This window comes from Pelodiscus sinensis, chromosome 22, assembly GCF_052426305.1.
Source record: "Pelodiscus sinensis isolate ZL-2025 chromosome 22, ASM5242630v1, whole genome shotgun sequence".
Classification (NCBI taxonomy): Eukaryota; Metazoa; Chordata; order Testudines; family Trionychidae; genus Pelodiscus; species Pelodiscus sinensis.
The window spans coordinates 21,661,739-21,682,814 of NC_143073.1; the positions used below are offsets into that span (position 1 = coordinate 21,661,739).

General features: G+C 54.4%; 2 protein-coding genes across 5 annotated transcripts; both read left to right on the top strand.

Annotated features, from left to right (window-relative positions):
- Nucleotides 1–200: 200 nt before the first annotated feature.
- On the top strand, nt 201–13,606 carry LOC106731550 (single-pass membrane and coiled-coil domain-containing protein 3-like). Of its 3 annotated transcripts, none has more exons than XM_075907029.2 (2): nt 201–338; nt 12,793–13,605. In XM_075907029.2, the coding sequence occupies exon 2, from the start codon at nt 12,804–12,806 to the stop codon at nt 13,467–13,469; it is 666 nt and encodes a 221-aa protein (XP_075763144.2). In that variant the 5' UTR covers nt 201–338; nt 12,793–12,803; the 3' UTR covers nt 13,470–13,605. The 3 variants fall into 3 exon arrangements, with proteins under 3 accessions (XP_075763144.2, XP_089628488.1, XP_089628487.1); XM_089772362.1 differs by lacking the exon at nt 201–338 and adding an exon at nt 736–871 and having other exon boundaries at nt 12,793–13,606; XM_089772361.1 differs by lacking the exon at nt 201–338 and adding an exon at nt 1,663–1,800 and having other exon boundaries at nt 12,793–13,606.
- LOC102448706 (single-pass membrane and coiled-coil domain-containing protein 3-like) lies at nt 203–5,941 on the top strand. Of its 2 annotated transcripts, none has more exons than XM_089772360.1 (2): nt 203–338; nt 5,160–5,941. In XM_089772360.1, the coding sequence occupies exon 2, from the start codon at nt 5,171–5,173 to the stop codon at nt 5,834–5,836; it is 666 nt and encodes a 221-aa protein (XP_089628486.1). In that variant the 5' UTR covers nt 203–338; nt 5,160–5,170; the 3' UTR covers nt 5,837–5,941. The 2 variants fall into 2 exon arrangements, with proteins under 2 accessions (XP_089628486.1, XP_075763142.1); XM_075907027.2 differs by lacking the exon at nt 203–338 and adding an exon at nt 1,661–1,800.
- Nucleotides 13,607–21,076: the final 7,470 nt, after the last annotated feature.

The following is a 21,076-nucleotide window of genomic DNA, read 5'->3' on the forward strand; positions in this document are numbered from 1 at the left end:
ATGGAAGACAGAAATCCTCCTCCTCCCGCTCCCTCCCCCCCCGCCTCCCCCCCCCCCCCCCCCCCCGCCATACTCCCTCAGTCACTAACTAAACAAAAGCTGGAAATCACAGGTGGGTATGGCCAAAGCTGCCACTCAGCCCACTCGAAAGTGAAAGCCGAGATCTGATCCTCTATAAAGGTGCCAGACACCCTGGTCCAGCCTGCACAGAGCAGTTTCAGCCTCCCAGCAGAGGGATCCTCCCCAAAGATCTCCCACCTCTCCTTCCTAAGCCTCCTGCTTGGAGCTGATCTCTGCCCAGCGAGCGGCTCTGCAGCTTCCCAGCGCTCAGCGAGCAGGTAACTCAGTGCATGCGACAAGGCTTTGGGGATAACAAAGTAAAAGACTAGTCGACTCTCCGATAAGCTTTTGCTCCACGGATCAGCTGGGCAGCGGCTGCTGCCTTTGAAACTGCCACCTTCGCGTCTTCCGAAGGGGCAGCTGTGGAGTCCGGGATCAGCTGGGCACTCCCAGTGTAGCATGGAGCCCAGGGTCAGCGGGATGCTGTGTGTCCCTCTCTGAGCCCGGACTCCAGCACAAGAGCCCTGCTGGGGATTCTTGTGCATTTCAAAGCAGTCGCCCGCATGCAACCCACAGTCGCCTAGACTTCCCCCTTCTCTCTGCAGACTGGTGGGCAGGAGGCAGGGACCTGGCTTCCCTCTGCCGACTCTGTGTCCCTGCATCAGTCCCTGCCCAGTAACTGGGATCGTCATTAAGCAAGTGCATTCCCGTGGGCCAGCTGACCCCAGGGCCTCGCTGAAGCCAGCCCTGCACACACTCAGAGCCGCGGGGGCTGCGCCGAGGGGCTGACACTGCGACCTGAGTGGGGGAGGTAGGACTGGGCTGGAACACGCCTACAGCACCACAACCCCCCCCCTCCCCCCGCACCCCGTCCCTTGGAGCACGGCCACACCCAGATTCTAAGTCAGGAATGGGCGATCATTTCCGACAGGGCCCACTTCAGAAATTGGTCAGAGAGTGGGGGGGGTGGGTGAAGTCTTTGCCCCCCCCTTCAGGGAGTTGCAGGCTGCTCTAAAATCCCCCCTCGCTCTTCTCTCCTGCAGCCTAAATAGAACCAAATCCCTCAGCCTCTGCTTGTAGGTCATGTGCTCCAGCCCCCAAGTCATTTTGGTTTCCTTCCACTGGACCCTTTCCAATGTGTCCTGGACCCTTTCCAATGCGTCCACATCCTTCCTATAGTGGGGCGGGGGGGCAGAACTGGACACAATACTCCAGAGGTGGCCTCACCAGAGCCAAATAAAGGGGAATAATGACATCTCTGGATCTACTGGCAATGCTCCTCCTAATGCACCCCAATATGCCATTAGACCTCTTGGCTACAAGGGCGCCCTGTTGACTCATATCCAGCTTCTCATCCACTGTAGCCCCCAGGCCCTTTTCTGCAGAACTGCTACTTAGCCCAGCATTTCTCAAACTGCGGGGGGGTCGCGACCGACTTACAGGGGGGTCGCAGCCGGATCCACTGGGGTTTTTTTGTTTTTTCCATTTGTGTCTCCCCCGGCATCTCCAGGCAGTCCGGCTCGTCCGGTCCATTTCCCCTGCCACGCCTGGCGGGGGAGTGAGCAGCGCAGAATCTAGTGAAGAGGGGGGGGGGCAGTAGCCGGGTGCCTGGCTGGGGGGGAGCAGAGCGCGCACTGCTCTGGCCCACCTGACCCGCAGAGACCTGCAGCTGGCCACGTGGTGCTTCCCCTGCAAGCTGCCAGCTGAGGCAGCGGGTGGCAGAAGCAGAGGCTTTAAAAGGTAAAATTCCTCCTCCATGCCTGGCTCGGAGAGGGGAGGGGAGGGGAGGGGAGGGGGGAGATTTGATTGGAGCCTGGCTCCAGTTGCTGAGGGTGCCTGCCTCAGGGGGAGGGGGGAGTGCACTGCGATGGAGGGGTTCTAGGGGGGCTGGATCTGAGGTAGGGGGAGTGCTCTGGGATGGGGGAATTCTAGGGGGGTCTGGGTCTGAGGCAGGGGGAGTGCCCTGGAATGGGGGAATTCTAGGGGGGTCTGGGTCTGAGGCAGGGGGAGTGCCCTGGAATGGGGGAATTCTAGGGGGGTCTGGGTCTGAGGCAGGGGGGAGTGCCCTGGGATGGGGAGGGTTCTAGGGGGGCCTGGGTCTGAGGCGGGGGGAGTGCTCTGGGATGGGGGGATCCTAGGGGTCTGAGGCAGGGGGAGTGCCCTGGAATGGGGGAATTCTAGGGGGGTCTGGGTCTGAGGCAGGGGGGAGTGCCCTGGGATGGGGGGGTTCTAGGGGGGCCTGGGTCTGAGGCGGGGGGAGTGCCCTGGGATGGGGGGATTCTAGGGGGGCCTGGGTCTGAGGCAGGGGGGAGTGCCCTGGGATGGGGAGGGTTCTAGGGGGGCCTGGGTCTGAGGCGGGGGGAGTGCTCTGGGATGGGGGGATCCTAGGGGTCTGAGGCAGGGGGAGTGCCCTGGAATGGGGGAATTCTAGGGGGGTCTGGGTCTGAGGCAGGGGGGAGTGCCCTGGGATGGGGGGGTTCTAGGGGGGCCTGGGTCTGAGGCGGGGGGAGTGCCCTGGGATGGGGGGATTCTAGGGGGGCCTGGGTCTGAGGCAGGGGGGAGTGCCCTGGGATGGGGGGTTCTAGGGGGGCCTGGGTCTGAGGCAGGGGGAGTGCCCTGGGATGGGGGGGTCCTAGGGGGGTCTGGGTCTGAGGCAGGGGGAGTGCCCTGGGATGGGGGGGTCCTAGGGGGGTCTGGGTCTGAGGCAGGGGGAGTGCCCTGGGATGGGGGGGTCCTAGGGGGGCCTGGGTCTGAGGCAGGGGGGAGTGTTTACCACATTTCAAAAATTATGCAACAATAAACAAGCTCAACCTTCACATTAAAACAGTGATTCCAAATGTGATATTTTTTACTTATTTCCAATAAAAATGTAGTTGTCTAAAGTTATTGGCATATTTATTTCTTGTCCAATCCTAATCCCAATAAAATGATTATCTTTGCTCGTGGAGCAGTGAGGCTAGGGGGGTCACACAAATTCATTTAGCTTTTTAGGAGGTCGTGATATCACAAAGTTTGAGAACCCCTGACTTAGCCAGTTGGACCCCAGCCTGTAACAATGCTTGGGATTCTTCCGTCCCAAGTGCAGGACTCTACACTTGTCCTTGTAGAACCTCATCAGATTTCTTTTGGCCCAATCCTCTAATCCAGGGGTTCCCAAACTTTTTGACACAGGGACTAGTAAATTCATTCACGAGCTTTTGGAGGACCTGTAACATTCATTTGCATATTTGCATATTCATTAAGCAAATGATGAATATTCAGCTAAGTTGTTTCTGGTCCTCTCAAAGCCCCCAGTGCCAGCGTTAGCAAAGCTTTTGATACAGTGACCCACAATATTCTTGCCAGCAAGTTAAGGGAATATGGATTGGATAAAGATGGCTAGAAAGCTGGCTAGATCAGGGTTTCCCAAACTTTTTACTTTAGTTGGAACCCGGTTTTTTTCAGTACTGTTTTTTGCAGCCCCCAAAAAAACACACATATACAAAAAGAATAAAAAACGAATACATTTTCAGTGTTTCACCCGGCTGCATCCTCCGCCAGCCTGGGCCAGGGCTTGGGGGACCCGGCGCTGCATGGGCACTCCAGGAGGTAGGAGCAGGAGCAGACTGGGGGTAGGGTAGCTGTCTACGAGGGAGGGTGCAAGGAAGGGTAGGGTTGCCAGGTGTCCGGTTTTGTACCGGACAATCTGGTATTTGAGGGTTTTGTCTGAGAAACAAATTAAGAAATTACCAGACATATAAAATGTCCAGTATTTTCTAATTAGGTAAGTTTTATTATAATTAGGTGTATCAGTCCTTAGCTGCGAACTGCCTGGCGGGTAGATGTGCTCACGCTGCCTGAGGGTGTCTACCTGCCAGGCAGTTCGCAACTACTCGAGGGAGGGTATGTGGGGGGGGGGGATTGGAATCCCCGGGCTGGACTCTCTTCTGTGCCAGGGTCTGCATGAGCCCAGATCAGTCCTGCTCCCCCCCCACCCCCTTCTTCTCCTGATCTCCCCAGTCCAGCCCTGCTTCTGGCAGCCAGTTCACCCCTCCTCCCCAATCTCCCCCAACCAGCCCCGCTGCCCCCGTCCAGCCCGTCTTCCTGCAGCTAGTTCTCCCATCCTCATCCTGCTGATCTCCCCCGGCCAGCCCTGGTTCTGTCGCCTGCCCTCCCCGATCTCCACCGAACGGCCCCGCTGCCCCCAACCCTGCTTCCGCTGGCCACCCCTCCCATCTCCACGGGACAGCCCTGCTGCCCCAAACCCTGCTTCCCAGCAGCCGGTTCTCTCCCGACACAAACCTCCTCCCAGCCCACCCCGCTGTGCTCCCCTCCCGGCAGCCACGCTGAGGCCCGTTTTTTTTTTCCGCAGCCCGGTACTGGGCCGTGGCCCATAGTTTGGGAAACGCTGCTCTAATCTTTCTAGGTCACACTGGACCCTAAGCTCTATCCCTGCTCTCCAGCATGTCTACCTCTTCCCCTAGCTTAGCGTCATCTGCAAACTTGCTAAGGGTGTAATCCGCCCCCTCATCCAGGTCATTAATAAAGATGAACAAAATCAGCTCTAGATCTAATCCTTGGGGCACACTGCTAGAAACCGACCGCCATCCTGACATCGAGCTGTTAATCATTACCTGGACAGTCTTGCCAAATTTCTGTCCACTTTACAGTCCATTTATCCAATCCACATTCCCTTAACTTGCTGGCAAGAATATTGTGGGAGTCCGTTCCAAAAGCTTTCCTAAAGTTAAGGTCTATCACATCCACTGACTTCCCCTTTTCCACAGAGCCAGTTACCTCATCATAGAAGCTAATCCGATTGGTCAGGCACGACTTGCCCTTGGTGAATCCATGCTGACTATTCCTAGTCACTCTTGCACAGGAGTCATTCTTCCAGAAAATAAGTGGCAGAACAGCTTTGCACAAGAGGGGTTTTTTTGCACAAGGAGCAGTGCAGACAGCCCCTTTCGTGTGCAATAGCCTTTTCCGGGAAAATGGCAGCTCATTAGATATGCAAATGAGGCATGGCGATATTCATCCCCGTGCCTTATTTACATATCTTCTTGCACAAGAATGTGCAGTGTAGACATCGCCTATGTGTCTTCTCCCCCTGCCCGCAGCTTTCTGGAGAATGTCCTGGAGTGACATCTTCTACCCGGACAACCCCCGGCGGCGGGAGCGGGTGACACGGTTGCACCAGGAGCTGATCAACTGCATGGAGCTCAATTTTGATGCCACTAATGACCTGATTGGAGCCCTCAACACCCACTGTCAGTGCAAGCTGCACCCCATCCACATACAGGAGAAAGGCACCCTCCAGGACAACTGCAACGTGCTCCTGGCAGCCATAAAGGCCGTGCAGGGTGAGCTGCAGGACATTGACGAACAGCTGAAGAGAAAACTGGAGCCCCACCTCTACCGAAAGCTCCACGATTTCCAGGAGCCAGAAAGCAAGAAGATGCAGATTCTGCGCTCTGTGACCACCGTAGTTGCTGGACTCACTGGCACCGTGGCTATGGGGATCTTCGTTAAACTGGCCTTGTCGGAGGTGGGAACCATCATCCTGTCCAGACTTATGACAGTCGTGGTGAAGATCGGTGTCTCCGTGGGCGGCGCCGTAGCTGGCATCCTTCTGGGCGCGGGTGTCGACATGATTGTCAGCGCCATCCTGGGCGCTGTAGAAAGAAGCCAGCTAGAGGAGGCGATTGAGGAACTCGAGGGGATCGTGAAGGAGTTCAAGCCGGCCTCCAAGGAGTACAGCAAAACCATCATGAGGGTCATGCTCATGCTGTCATGACAGGCCACACTGCACGTCACTACTTCGGGAACTAAGGCCGTGGGGCCAGCTCCTGCCTTAACACAGCCCCCTGAGAGGCAGCACAATAAATGATTTCTAGCTCTTCTCAAGTGCTAAAGTGTCCTTTTCATCAGGCTTCATTCACAGGATTTATCCTCCCACTGTGTCTGGGGAGAGGACAGGGCAATCACCCCCGTTCTACACAGGGGGAAACCGAGGCCCAGAAATTCCCAGGGATTTAAGCACTTCCACTGATCTCAGACCACTGGGACCAGGTGCTCTACATACTCAGGCATCACTAAGTTCAAAGGTGGCTCGCTGCCTAACATGACTTGCCCCAGCCCGGTACAAAAGATCTTTCATCTGCCGGTCTCAAAGCACTTCAGAAAGGTCAGAGTCAATACCACCCATGGTACACTGGGGGGGAAACTGAGTCACAGAAAGGCACTGAGCCAACAGGCCAGGAGCAGCTCCTGGACTGAGAGCATGAAAATTCAGTGAGACGTTTACCTGCCAAAGTCAGCACCTCCCCTCCAAATGTTCTGATTTTGAGAAAATGGCTGTTTCCTTTGAGAAATTGTCCTATCAGATGTTTCCCAGGCAGTTCTCTGCCCAGCCAGGCCAGTAGGGTAGCCAGGTGTTCGGTTTTTGCCCAGACAGTCCAGAAACTGCATCTTCTTTCTGGTAAAAAAAACCCCAGAAAATATTTTCTGTTTTTCTTGGATGGCAGACTGGCAGGAGTGGAAGGAGCAGCAGGGAGCAGGGAAATTTAAAGGAGCATCTTCCTTTTCTTTCTTCTTCTTCTTTTGTTCTACCAATTTTTTTTCTCTGCCATATTCGGGATTTTTTGTGTAGGTATCTGGCAACCCTACCGGCCAGAGATTCTACCTCAGGGTTTTCTGTCTGCAGCCCAGGTCTGAGGAGAACTCCAAGGCACAGTACATTTTCAACCTTTGCTAGGGTGTCAGGCAGTGCTTTTTTTGTTTAAAAAAAAAAGGTGACGGTACTCTTTAAGACCCAGCCGACTGTCTGCCATTTTCATTACAGAGGTGCTGGTACTCTCTGTTCTTTCCAGGTAAGCTCTGACTGGAGGTGCTGGTACTGGGTACTGGGCAGTACCATCACAAAAAAACCACTGGTGTCAGGTGTTTCAATTCAAGGCCTCTTACACCAAACGAGGCCTGTGGATGGGAGGAAGGGGAAAACGGGCATTCATTCCAGAGCCCAGCGATTCTAAAAGGCCCGGGGCTCCCAGCTGCTGCCACCGCTGTGGGGTGCCCGTTCAGAATCACCCCTGAAGCGCCCACCGCACGCTCTGGCCAGCACCGAGGGCCCGGCGGAGGAAAGGCGGCGCCACACGCTCCGGGTGGCTCTGAGTGTTGGCTGTCCCAGCTCCGCCCCTTCTGCCCAAAGCTCACTCCTTCCAGGGGTGCAGAGCCAGCCCCCCACTCCCCTATTACCTGTCGCTTCCCCTGCCTGAAACCAAGCCTGGACTGGACGGGCTGGGGGGATTCCAGCTCTGCCCCAGGGGGCCAGCAGCCAGCCAGGTTTTCAGTATTTCAGGGCCGGGCTTTGGGTACGTGAGGGCCAAAGGGCAGAGACGCCCCTTGTCCAGTGAATTCTTCTTCAGCAGCCGCTTCTGTTCTCAGCTCTTCATGGGCCCCTGCAATGTCCTGGTGTGGAGAAGGAACCATCGGCCCCTTGTCCGCCGTGAGCAAATCTCACCCCCAGCTCCCCAAGCAGCCCCCAAACTACAAGCAGTATTGTCTCCGTTCTAGTCCCCGTGGGGGAACTGAGAGCCATAAGCTAGTGGGGGGAGTATAAGATCGAGGACACGACCAGGGCACAGAGGTAGGCGAGGATGGCAGGGGGGTGGCCAGGCTATCGTGCGTGTGGGGGTGAGATCTAGGCATGCCATATTTCAAGGACATGTCGGGGCAGAGGGTTCAGCTCTCTGGCCTCCAACTCGGGAGCCTGCACTGCTGCCAGCCAGCACAGGAGATAGGCTGGCTATTGGCGAACCCCTCAGCCAGGACGAGGTTTCACGCTTACTGCAACTTGGCAGCAGTGGGGGGTGTCATGGGACAGTTTGCAGTACCGGCTCCTGCCAGCCTAGCCAAGCACCCGGGTAGGCCCAGGGAGTGGAACATGCATTGGACAAGGCCAGGGCAAGGCCTGACAACACAGACATTATTGTTCTGGTCATAGGAGGGCCATCCAGGATCCCCTACACTTCGTCCAAGCGCCATCGAGCTGTTGATCACTACACGTTGGGCCCAAGCATCTAGCCAGTTTCTATCCACCCTCCAGTCTGTTTATCCAACCTGGACTTCATAAATTGCTGGCAAGAATCCTGTGAGAGACCATATCAAAAGCCTTGCTAAAGTCAACGTAGGTCACATCCACCAACCTCCCCGTGTCCACAGAGCCAGTCACCTCGCCACAGAAGGAATCCGGGTTGGCCAGGCAGGACTTGTCCTTGAGGAATCCATGTTGCCTGTTCCTGATCACTCCCCCCTCTTCCAAATGCTTCAAGATGGGTCTGTAGTTCCCAGGATTGGCCTGCTTCCCTCTTTTGAAGATGGGTACTGCCAGTGGGTAGCGCGGCCAAGGCACAGCACCACGATCCCTGGTTTGCCAATGCGCTTTGAGCTTCTGGGGCTCCCATCGGGGCGACCTCAACTAACAACAGCAGAGGGGAAGGTGGGGATCAAGGTGGGTTGTGCCCAGCGCCTTGCTCCCCACAACGGTCAGCCTGGGGAACAGGACAGGAGGCAGGAGGAATCCTTTTGCTTTGGTCCAAGAACGGTGTCATTTTTCCTCAGTATCAACCAATGGTTGGGTGGTTCCCAGAGGTTCCCCATCCAGGGGGCGCCCGGTGCCCACATCACCCTCTAGGACATGAAGTGCCAGCACTGAAGCTGTGACTGCACGTGTCCTGGGACCCCAACATCCCGGACACTAGAGAACGTCACGGCTGATGGAGCTCAAAAATCAGCAGGGAGAGTCGCTGCGAAGCTCCGGAGGGATCCAACTCACCCCTTGGACACTGGCCCGTCCAGTGAGGGCTGGGATGATACACGACAGCCAGTCAGCAAGTGCGGGCTAAGCTCGCAGAGAGCTCACACCGACCTCTGCGCTGCCGTAAACCCAACGAGGAGTCTGGGAACTGTTCTTTGGATGTGTGTTTGGATGTGTATGAAATTTGGGGACCGCCAGGACTGCTGCCCAGGAGTACCAGTCTGCCACCCACCGATAAAGACAGAAGTCGGGTGGGGATACAAATGGCCACTCGTGCAGTGACAAAGAGGCCTTCAGCATTAACACCGTCATCGCAACCATCAACAGACTGAAAAGTTCATCAGAATGTCAGATTCAGGCCCATGAAAATATTGAGAAAACCATCGGTGGACTGACGAGTTTGTCACCTACCGTGTCAAGTTCCTTGGGCAGTGAAGAGATCGACAGTCCATGTCAAAACTACCCAGTAGACCAGTCTCCCAGTAAATAATTTCTTCAATTTGCTGAGGTCACATCACTCTCAGGATATGTCTACACTACCCCGCTAGTTCGAACTAGTGGGGTAATGTAGGCATACCGCACTTGCAAATGAAGCCCGGGATTTGAATTTCCCGGGCTTCATTTGCATAAAGCGGGGCGCCGCCATTTTTAAATCCCCGCTCGTTCAAACCCTGTGCCGTGCGGCTACACGCGGCATGAACTAGGTAGTTCGGACTAGGCTTCCTAGTCCGAACTACCGTTACTCCTCATTCCACGAGGAGTAACGGTAGTTCGGACTAGGAAGCCTAGTCCGAACTACCTAGTTCGTGCCGCGTGTAGCTGCGCAGCACGGGGTTCGAATGAGCGGGGATTTAAAAATGGCGGAGCCCCGCTTATGCAAATGAAGCCCGGGAAATTCAAATCCCGGGCTTCATTTGCAAGTGCATATGCCTACATTACCCTCCTAGTTCGAACTAGGAGGGTAGTGTAGACATACCCTCAGGGAGAGAAAGAAAAGATGACAAAAACATCTTGATGTGGATGTACCGAGCTATTGCTGACCCAATGTGACAGAATCTTTCCCAACTACTGAATGTGCATTATGGTTGCATTTGTCACATGGTAACGGAGAACGCTCCTTCTCTCTTCTAATACGGATCAAAAATGTTCTCCGATCCGCCATAACTCAAGAGGTACATCTACACTGCACCGTTATTTTGAATTAACTAGAGTAATTTAGAAATAACAGTGCGAGCATCTATAACATGGCCATTCCATTATTTCAAAATAATTTCAGAATAGCAGACAGCTTATTCTGAAATCTCGAACTCTCATTCTACGAGGAATAACGCCTATTCTGAAATAGCTATTTCAAAATAAGGCATGTGTAGCCCCTCCCCAGTGTTTGCTGGGCCTCTAAATCAAGACAGCACGTCTACATTAGGGGAGCCGGCCTTGAACTCATTTTGAAGCTTTCCTGCAGTGTAGACATTCTATTTCAAAATAAGCGTGATGTGTGGACATAAGCAAGAACACCTCCGTCCTTTGTCCCTTTTGAGGATTGAGAAGGAAAGTGTCAGGTCTTTGAATTGCAATGACATAATTCATGAGGCGGGAGCCGCCGAAGCTGGAAAATCAAAATTATTTGTTTGAAGAATTAAGTTGAAATAAATATGTTAATTTATGTAAATACAATGACTTCATAATTTCTCGGCAATATTAATTCATACTTAGGCCCTTCTCTCCAATATGCCCCTCAGAATCTTAATCCAGCCCTGCTCTAATTTGACTCCCAGATGTAAGCTGAAGGCAGGGAAACTGAGTCAGGGAGAAATGAAAGTGACTTCCCTTCAGTACTCAGGGGCTTGGGAATAGAACCCAGGACTACTGTGAGACTGCAGCTGCCTGGCTGCTTTGTGCAGGCTGGGCTAGGGAGCTGGGCCCATTTATAGGGGACTGATCTCTGCTTTCACTTGCAAGGGGGCTGAGCTACGGGCCATTGGCAGATGTGAGGACACCCAGCTGTGGGCAGTGTGGTTTAAAGTAAAAGGTTCGGAAATGTAGCTAGTCCCAGGAAGGCGCAGAAACAGGCAAACTATTACTAAATATCTTTTAAACTTTTATTAAAGGGCTTCTACGTATAAATTATGATTTTATCAATTTCTTACATACGTAGGCACTAAATAATTATTAGAATGTATAATAAGCAAAATGCAATACAGTGAAGAAAATTCTTTGAGGTTTCTCTAAATCCCAATAGTTGTTAACAAGGGACTAGGGTTTATTAACACTTACATTTACATCAGTCTTACTTATAAGACTAATCATTTACCTAACACTTTTAACACTACTACTTAATACTTCTAAACAATTTCAGATAACAATACTTACATTTAACAGACACACAAACTACAACAACAACATATTTGGTATTCGTTATGTTTGGTATACGTTACGCTCTACAGGAACTCGTTTGGTTCGGTGAGCGGGAGGTGGCCCTCGGGTGATCAGTCCTCGGACCTGGCTCATATTCCGCCATCCAATGGTTATTCGGGATTCCTCAATTTGATACAGGAGGGGAAGCTGTTTTATAGAGAGAGCTTTTGCGCACTTTTTGTGATAGGCTAGCAGACCTTGTCTGTTAAGTGACAGGAGTAAGGGGGTGAGATGGTTTCCTGTTTTTCCTTTTCTGCCTTGTCAGGCATGGCACGGTCAGCACAACCAGCATGAACTTTACATGAACTTTTCAGGTCTGGTTTTGGTTCCTGTTTGTCGCTGATCTTTAAGTTACATAGTGTAAGGGTTTTCATCAAGGGGAAGTTGACCTCTTGCTTGGATGGCAATACGCGCGAGAGGCCTGGCCAGCAAAGAGCCTGCTTCCACAGGCAGGACGCCACCTTAGCCATTCACTGCTAAGTGGGAGAGCTCCAGGAGGAGGTGGCTAGGTTGAGGAGCACCCGAATCCACGAGCAATTCCTGCACCGTGTTCATGAGGAGACAGCTGAGGTTCCCTCTGCAGACTCAGTGTCCCTGCATCCGTGACATCTGGAGCCCAGTTTTGGGGTTCACCCAGTAACTGGGATCGTCATTAAGCAAGTGCATTCCCGTGAGCCAGCCGAGCCCAGGGCCTCGCTGAGCCCAGCCCTGCACACACGCAGGCTGCACCAAGGGGCTGACCCTGCGACCTGAGTGGGGGAGGCAGGACTGGGCTGGAACACACCCACAGCACCACGACCCCCCTTCCCCGGGTCCATCGGGCCACGGCCACACCCAGATTCCATCTGGCATTCTAAGCCAGGGATGGGCGATAATTTCTGATGGGCCCCATTTCAGAAATTGGTTGGGGGGGGGTGCGTGTGAAGTCTTTGCTCCTTCCCCCAAGTGAGCCGCCAGCTGATCTGAACTGCTGGCAGTTCCCTCTCCGTGCCCGTGCTGCTGGCAGTGGGAAGAGACTTTGCTCGCTCCCTCCCCTCATCTGCCAAGTCAATGAGAGCCCAGGGAAGGGGGGGACATGCAAAGTGTCTCTCTGCCCCGCCGCCATCCAGCAAGGGAGCACTGCACTTAGAGTCACCCATCTGCTGAGCAGCAGCTGGTGGTTAACTCTAAGCGCCCCTCCCCACTTTGCGCGCGCCCCGGCCCTACGCCCTGGTTGCTGTTTTGCCCACCTCTGTCCTAAGCCCTCTCCAGAGCCTTGGGCCAGTGGAGGGGGGGATCTGAGTGGGGGAAGGATACAGGCTCTGGACATTCTGGGCCCCACCACAATTTCTTGCAAACCTGCCACCCCTGCCTGCCATGGGGGCAGCCTTTGGGAATCGGGCCTGGGAAACATTTTTGTTAAAGGGAAGCTGAGTCACAGCCCTGCCAAGCCCCTGATGGCTGGCGGGAGGGAGAGTTGGGGTAGGGCTGTGCAGTGGGGAGCTCTGGCTAAAACTTCTGTCTTCTCCCCCTTCCCGCAGCTCTCTGGAGAATGTCCTGGAGTGACATCTTCTACCCGGACAACCCGCGGCGGCGGGAGCGGGTGGCGCGGTTGCACCAGGAGCTGGTCAACTGCATGGAGCTCAATTTTGATGCCACTAATGACCTGATTGGAGCCCTCAACACCCACTGTCAGTGCAAGCTGCAGCCCATCCACATACAGGAGAAAGGCACCCTCCAGGACAACTGCAACGTGCTCCTGGCAGCCATAAAGGCCGTGCAGGGTGAGCTGCAGGACATTGACGAACAGCTGAAGAGAAAACTGGAGCCCCATCTCTACCGAAAGCTCCACGATTTCCAGGAGCCAGAAAGCAAGAAGATGCAGATTCTGCGCTCTATGACCACCGGGGTTGCTGGACTCACTGGCACCGTGGCTATAGGGATCTTCGTTAATCTGGCCTTGTCGGAGGTGGGAACCATCGTCCTGTCCGGACTTATGACAGTCGTGGTGAAGATCGGTGTCTCCGTGGGCGGCGCCTTGGCTGGCATCCTTCTGGGCGTGGGTGTCGACATGATTGTCAGCGCCATCCTGGGCGCCATGGAAAGAAGCCAGCTAGAGGAGGCGATTGAGGAACTCGAGGGGATCGTGAAGGAGTTCAAGCCGGCCTCCAAGGAGTACAGCAAAACCATCATGAGGGTCATGCTCAGTCTGCCATGACTGGCCACACTGCACGTCACTGCTTCTGCAGCGAGGACCGCAGGGACCGGCTCCCACACTGGGCTGCCTTAGCACAGCCATGAAAGGCAGCACAATAAATGATTTCTGGCTCGTCTCGAGTGCTGAAGTGTCCTTTTCATCAGGCTTCATTCCTGCGTTTATGCTCCTGCCCTGTCTGGGGAGAGGATGGGACAAGCACCCTCATTCTACACGGGGGAAACTGAGGCCCAGAAATTCCCAGGGATTTAAGCACTTCCATTGATGCCAGGTGCTCTGCAGACTCAGATATCGCTGAGTTCAAGGGCAGCTCGCTGCCTAACGTGACTTGCCCCAGCCCGGTACAAGAAGTCTCTAGCATAGCAGAGAATTGCCTGAGCTTCCCACATCACAGACTAGTGCCCAAACCAGCACTGGCCCCGCCTTTCCCTCCAGCTGGTCTCTTTCATCTGCCGATCTCAAAGCACCTCAGAAAGGTCAGCGTCAATGCCACCCATTGTACACTGGGGGAAACTGAGTCACAGAAAGAGACTCGGCAACAGGCCGGGAGCAGCTCCTGGACTGAGACCATGAAAATTCAGTGAGACGTTTCCCCGCCAAAGTCGGCAGGTCCCCTCCAAACGTTCTGATTTTGACAAAACGACCGTTTCCAATGAGAAACTCTTTTCTCAGATGCTTCCCAGCCAGTTCTGTGCCTGAGCTAGGCCAGGGAACCTGCCTTGGGATTTTCTCCTCCGGCCCAGATCTGAGAGAAGAGCTAGAGGAGAACTCCAAGGCACAGGCAATGTCCAGCCATTGCTAGGGTGCAGGTGTTTCGGTCCAAGGCCTCTTACCTCAAAGGAGACCAGGACTGCTGGGGGGAGGGGGGGCAGTCGTCCCAGGGCCCAGCGATTCTAAAAGGCTCCCAGCTGCTGCCTCCACTGTGGGGTGCCTGTTCAGAATCACCGCTGGAGCACCCACTGCAACAGTGGAGGTAGTGCCGGCTTCCCACCGGGTGGACGGAAGTCCTGTAGCTTCACGCCACTTCTGGGGGGTTGCACTGTGGCCCGCCAAGAACTTGGTGCATGCGGGGCGGGGGGGGGGGGGAGTCCCAGGAAGAGGTGCGCGCCGGGGCTTCCCTCTTCTGCGGGACGGGGGAGTCCCCGGAGGAGGCAGGTGCAGGGGATTCCCTATACCCTGCCCCGTCTGGCACCCTGTCTCCACCCCAGTACCCTGTCCCTTGCCCCAGCACTCACTAGCACCCTTTCCTGGTACCATTTCCTCTGCTCCCATCAGTGCAGTTGGGGCCACATTAGTGAGGCTTGGAGAGGGTGGAGGAGAGTTTTTTGCTTCTCACTTGTGTGGCCCCAACTGATTTTTCTGTGGGACAGTGACCCCTGACTCAAAACAGGTTCCCCACCCTGCTCATAAATAACGACAATGCAGAAACTTTTTGTATTTGACATAGTCTTTTATTTAAAAGTGAAGCCTGGCCAACAAACCCCCAATTGGGGCCAAGCCCCCATTTGGCCACAGCATCATAACACTCCTGCACCCCTCCCTCCCAGACTCTAGATTTGAGCCTATCATACACTGGAACCCCCTGCCCAGAGCCCCTCACATACCCCAAACCAAATTCCTGCACCCTCACATCCACACGCCTGTGGCTTGCTTAGTACCTCCACCCTCCATCTGACCCCAACACTCTGCAGCCTGGAGCCCCCTCCCTGAACAAGCACCCCCTTCTCCACCTCCTCCTGCATCCAAATTTCCTCTCAGAGCTTGCACCTCTCACCCGTTCCCCCCCCCCCAAATCCCTCATTCCCACCCCAAAGCCCACACATCCTGTCTCAACCCAGTGAGGGTACGGCTAGACTGCAGGGCTGTGTCTACACTGGGCCACTTATTCCAGAAAAGCAGCCGCTTTTCCAGAATAACTTGCCAGCTGTCTACACTGGCTGCTTGCTTTTCCGGAAAAGCAATGACGATCTACTGTAAAATTGTCAGTGTTTTTCCGGAAAAACTATGCTGCTCCCGTACGGGCAAAAGTCCTCTTCCGGAAAAACTGTTCCGGAAAAGGGCCAATGTAGACAGCACAGTAGTCTTTTCTGCAAAAAAGCCCCGATCACGAAAATGACGTTCGTGGCTTTTTCCCAGCAAAACGCGCCTACATTGGCCACGGATGCTTTTCTGGAAAAAGTGCTTTTCCGGAAAAGCATCCTGCCAATGTAGACGCGCTTTTTCTGGAAATACTTATAACGGAAAACTGTTCCGTTTTAAGCATTTCCGGAAAAGGGTCCCAGTGTAGACGTAGCCCAGGAGTTTTTCCAGGATTCCAGAGATATCCCAGAAAAACTCTTCCACGTCCAGGGACACGTTTGTTCTTCCACGTTTTTTAGTGGAAGAGCAGCCATGTTCTTTCGAGAAATAAAGGGGCTTCCTAAAAAGGGGGTTTTCTGACATTTGGTCCAGTCTAAACAGGCCAAATGTTGGAAAATCCTCTTCCTACAGAAGAATCGGGAAAAAAGCAGCAGTGCAGAGTGTATAAGGGCTGGGGATAGCAAGTGATGGAGAGGAGGAGAATAGAGAAGGCGGGGCTTCAAGGAAGGGGTGGGGTTTGGGGGAAGGATGGGGCAGTAGATCTTGGCTTGTTCTGACATTTAAAAAGTGATCTTGGGTGTAAAAAGATTGGAGACCACTGGTCTAAAGGAATAGACAACGGTGAGGCCTCCGTCCAGCTGGCCCCTATCTACACGTCATGATGCCTTGGGAACCTTCAGGAATAAACTTCTTCCCGTAATAATCTGGATCTAGCACCAAACCAATTATACATAACACACATCCAATGGACGACATTGGAATTAACCCCCCTTTACTTCATCGCTCCCAGACGCAGGGTTTTACAGACTAACAATGAATAAAACCCATTCACAAAGCACACAGACATAAAGGGGACTGCATCAACATGGCATTTACCAGCCCCCATTTACCCCACACCCACGTGGGCCCTCCTCTGGAGTCAGAGCCTCACACACTGGCTGGCCTGGGCGCTTGCAGGCCTGGGGTGGAGTGGAGCCAGCACCTTTTCTGCAGGCTCTTCCCAGCCACAGACACAGCCGGGGTCTCCCCCCTCCAGGGACGATCCCCACCAGCCCCTGGAGCAACCTGCGAGATCCAAGCCCCAGCAGGCTCCAGCTTCCAGCAGCAGCCCCTGGCCTGCAAAAGGTTCCACATCAGGCTCCTCTCTCCAAATGGAAGCCCCCCAGCTCTCCCTGCACTGCCTGGAAGACCTCAATAGTCTCGCTCCTTTTTCCCAAGGCATCCTGGGAGTTGTAGTCTCTAGGGTAGATTGCAGCACCAAGGATCTTCCCAGGAGAAGTCAGAGGCTCCGATACCAAAGGGGGCCTACGACAGATTCTGGCAAAAGTGTCTCATCCAACCGCCTGGCCCAGCCCAGCTCAGACTGGGGTCCCTGGTGCTGCTCACCACTGGCTGCAACCCACAGAGCGGGGGCAAAGGGCTCTCTCATCTCCTCAGGGCGGCTGCTCCCTTGGCAGGCGCAGGTCAGGGAGGCCCGGCTCTTAGCTCTCCGTATGATGCTCCCTCTGGGGAGACAGCGAGAGCGGGCCCAAGCAGCAGACATGGCCCCTTGCAACAGTGCAGGCCTGAAAAGGGAAACTCTTCCTGCCCTGACCCCGTCAGCCCCTGAGGCAGCTGCCTCCAGTCCTCGAGGGTCCCCAGGGAGCTGCAGAGCCGGTCCCACCCAGCGTGCAGAGAAACTGCTTCTGAGAGCCCTAAGGGGACGCTGGGCCCAGTGGCCTGAAACCGACTCGCGCTGCTGCTCTGGGAGAGCTGGGTGTTTCTCTGCTCTGACCATTAGACACGACTCCCCTCTCAATGGGATCCAGGAGTCCTGGCTGCCAAGCGCTACTGCTCTAACCACTAGACCCCACTCCATTTTCAGGGCTGGGGATGGAACCCAGAAGTCCTGCCTCCCATCCCCACCCCGTCGCTCTAACCTTAGACCCCGCTCCCCTCCCAGAGCTTGCAATGGAACTGAGGGGACCTGGCTCGCCCCTCGTGCTTCTCTCCCTGCACTGTCCAGTTCAGGACTGAAGGGAAACTGGTACCTCTATGCGTGGCAGGGGGAAGGACGTGGAGAGGTGCTGAGGGGAGCAGCTGCAGGCGCTGGCAGCCTGGGCTCGGTTGTATTTATGAGTCTTTCTCTCCTTCATGATCGAAAGGGAGAGCTTGGCGCCCTGCCAGTCTCTGGGTATGTCTACACTACAAAGTTAATTCGAACAAACGGACGTTAGTTCGAATTAACTTTCATAGGCGCTACACTAGCGCTCCGCTAGTTCGAACTTAATTCGAACTAGCGGAGCGCTTAGTTCGAACTAAGTAAACCTCATTTTATGAGGACTAAGCCTAGTTCGAACTTACTAGTTCGAATTAAGGGCTGTGTAGACCCTTATTTCGAACTAGTGGGAGGCTAGCCCTCCCCAGGTTTCCCTGGTGGCCACTCTGGCCAACACCAGGGAAACTCGTCTGCCCCCCTCCCAGCCCCGGAGCCCTTAAAGGGGCACGGTCTGGCTATGGTGCCCGTGCCAGGTGCAAGCCTGCCAGCACCCAGCCAGCAGACCCTGCACCTGGCACGGCTCGAGCCACCCACCCGATGCCCCCCAGCCCTCCCCCTCTTCCCGGGACCAGGCTGGCGGCTCTCGGGAGCCTGGCCAGGACAGCAAGAGGTGGGCACCCGCCTGCTCTAGTGCAGACATCGTGGACCTTGTCCACGACCTCCGCACTAGGCACAGGAAAGTGGCCGTCTAGGGCAGGAGAGCTGCCAACCTGGCCACCCAGGAGCAGGTGTGCATGAAAATCAGGGTGGTCCACTGAGACCCCCGACCCTGAGCCCTGAGCTTACAATGGCCGTACTGGGTCAGACCAAAGGTCCATCTAGCCCAGTGGCCTGTCTGCTGACAGTGGCCAGCCCTAGGGACCCTGGAGGGGATGGACCGAAGACAGTGACCAAGCCATTTGTCTCATGCCATCCCTCTCCAGCCTTCCACAAACTTTGGGCAGGGACACCACTCCTACCCCCTGGCTAATAGCACTCCATGGACCCAACCTCCATGACTTTATCTCACTTCTCTTTAAACTCTGTTCTAGTTCTAGCCTTCACAGCCTCCTGCAGCAAGGAGTTCCACAGGTTGACTCTTTGCTTTGTGAAGAAGAACTTTCTGTTACTAGTTTGAAGCCTGCTACCCATTCCTTTCCTTTGGTGTCCTCTAGTCCTTCTATTATGGGAACTAATGGAGAACTTTTCTTTATGCACCCTCTCCACACCACTCTTGCTTTTATAGACCTCTATCCTATCCCCCTCCGTCTCCTCTTTTCTAAGCTGAAAAGTCCCAGTCTCTTTAGCCTCTCTTCATATGGGACCTGTTCCAAACCCCTGATCATTTTAGTTGCCCTCCCCTCTCTCACCCTCTCTCTTCCCCTCTCCCACCTCTTTTTCCCAGTCTCCCCCAGTTTTGTTCAATAAAGAAAGATTCTATTTGTGAACACACGTTTTCTTTGTTTTGTACATCAGGAAGGGGGGCTAGGGAAGGGTAAGTGGAAGGAGGTGAGGGAGGAATGGGGTACGCGCCCCCGATGGGGAGGACTGGGCTGGCTCTGCGGGCTTCTCGGGGTGGAAGCTCTCCTGCAGCCCCCCCCAATTACCCCCTCCCCCCGGATGGCAGCCTGTGCCAAGTGCTGTGTTGTTCTGAGTGTGGGCACTGAGGGCATTCCAAGCCAGGACTGCTTTGCAAGCGGGGCACCCCTGAGAACTGTCTGTCCGGGGTGGGGGTCGGGTCCCTTTAAGCACAGCCCTCGGCTAGCTTGCGACAGCAGCACCACACTCTAAGTCCTCATCTGATGCCCTGCCGGCACTGCTTCCGGCCATCCTTAACCTCTGTTCAGGGTCCACTCTGTGTGGACATGCTAGTTCGAATTAGCAAAATGCTAATTCGAACTAGTTTTTAAGTCTAGCTGCGCTAATTTGAATTAGCTTAGTTCGAATTAACTAATTTGAACTAAGTTAGTTCGAATTAGTGCTGTAGTGTAGACGTACCCTCTCTTTACTTGTGATTGGGGAACTGGAAGCCAGGAATCCCTCCCTGACCCCCCCCCCCCCATTATTGCCTGCCTAGAATCATAGAACTCTTCATAGAACCATAGAGCTGGAAGAGACCTCAGAGGGTCATTGAGTCCAGCCCCCTGCCCAAGGCAGGACCAACCCAACTCCATCATTTCAGCCACGGCTTTGTCCAGCCAGGGATTAAACACCTCTTGGAATGGAGGTTCCACCCCCTCCCTAGGGAACCCATCCCAGTGCTTCCCACCCTCCTGGCTTTTCCACATATCCAACCTAGACCTCTCCCACTGCCACTTGAGACCATTGGACCATTGCTCCTTGTCCTGTCATCTGTCACCACTGGAAACAGCCTCTCTCCATCCTCTTGGAACCCCTCTTGAGGGAGTAGGAGGCTGCTACCAAGTCCCCCTCTCCCCCCATTCTTCTAAACAAGCCCAAATCCCTCAGCTTCTCCTCATGGGTCATGTGCTCCCGCCCCCGAATCATTTTGGTTGCCCTCCACTGGACCCTCTCCAATGCGTCCACATCCTTTTTGTACTAGGGGGCCCAGAACTGGAGACAGTGTTCCAGATGTGGCCTCACCAGAGCCGAATAAAGGGGAATAATCACTTCTCTAGATTTGCTGGCAATGTTCCTCCTAATGCACCCTGATATGCCATTAGCCTTCTAATAAGGCTAATATGCCATTAGCTGGACTCATATCCAGCTTCTCATCCACTGTAACCCCCAGGTCCTTTTCTGCAGAACTGCTACTTAGCTGGTTGGTCCTCAGCCTGTAACTATGCTTGGGATTCTTCCGTCCCAAGGACAGGACTCTGCACTTGTCCGTGTTGAACCTCATCAGATTTTTTTAAGCCCAATCCTCCAATTTGTCAAGGTCACTCTGGATCCTATCCCTGCCCTCCAGTGTATCTACCTCTGCCCCTAGCTTGCTGCAAACTTGCTGAGGGTGCAATCCATCCCCTCATCCAGGTCATCAATAAAGATGTTGAACAAAACCGGTCCTGGAACTGAACCTTGGGGGACTCCACTAGAAACCGACCGCCATCCTGACATCGAGCCATTGATCACTACCCGCTGGGCCCGACAGTCTAGCCAGCTTTCTAACCACCTGCTGTCCATTTATCCAACCCAGACTTCCTTAACTTGCTGGCAAGAATTTTATGGGAGACTGTATCAAAAGCTTTGCTAAAATCAAAATTTATCACATCCACTGACTTCCCCATGTCCACAGAGCCAGTTACCTTGCCACAGAAGGCAACCAGGTTGGCCAGGCAGGACTTGCCCTTGGTGAATCCAGGTTGACTGTTCTTGATCACTTTCCCCTCTTCCAAGTGCTTCCAGGTGGGTTCCTTGAGGATCCCTCTGTGATTTTTCCGGGGACTGAGGCAAGGCTGACTGGCCTGTAGTTCCCTGGATCGTCCTTCTTCCCTTTTTGAAAGATGGGCACTACATTTGCCTTTTTCCAATCATCAGGGTCCTCCCCCAATTG

What these genes read in the sequence shown, in the direction of transcription:
- LOC106731550 (XM_075907029.2), top strand. Translation starts at nt 12,804, where the DNA reads ATGTCCTGGAGTGACATCTTCTACCCGGACAACCCGCGGCGGCGGGAG.
- LOC102448706 (XM_089772360.1), top strand. Translation starts at nt 5,171, where the DNA reads ATGTCCTGGAGTGACATCTTCTACCCGGACAACCCCCGGCGGCGGGAG.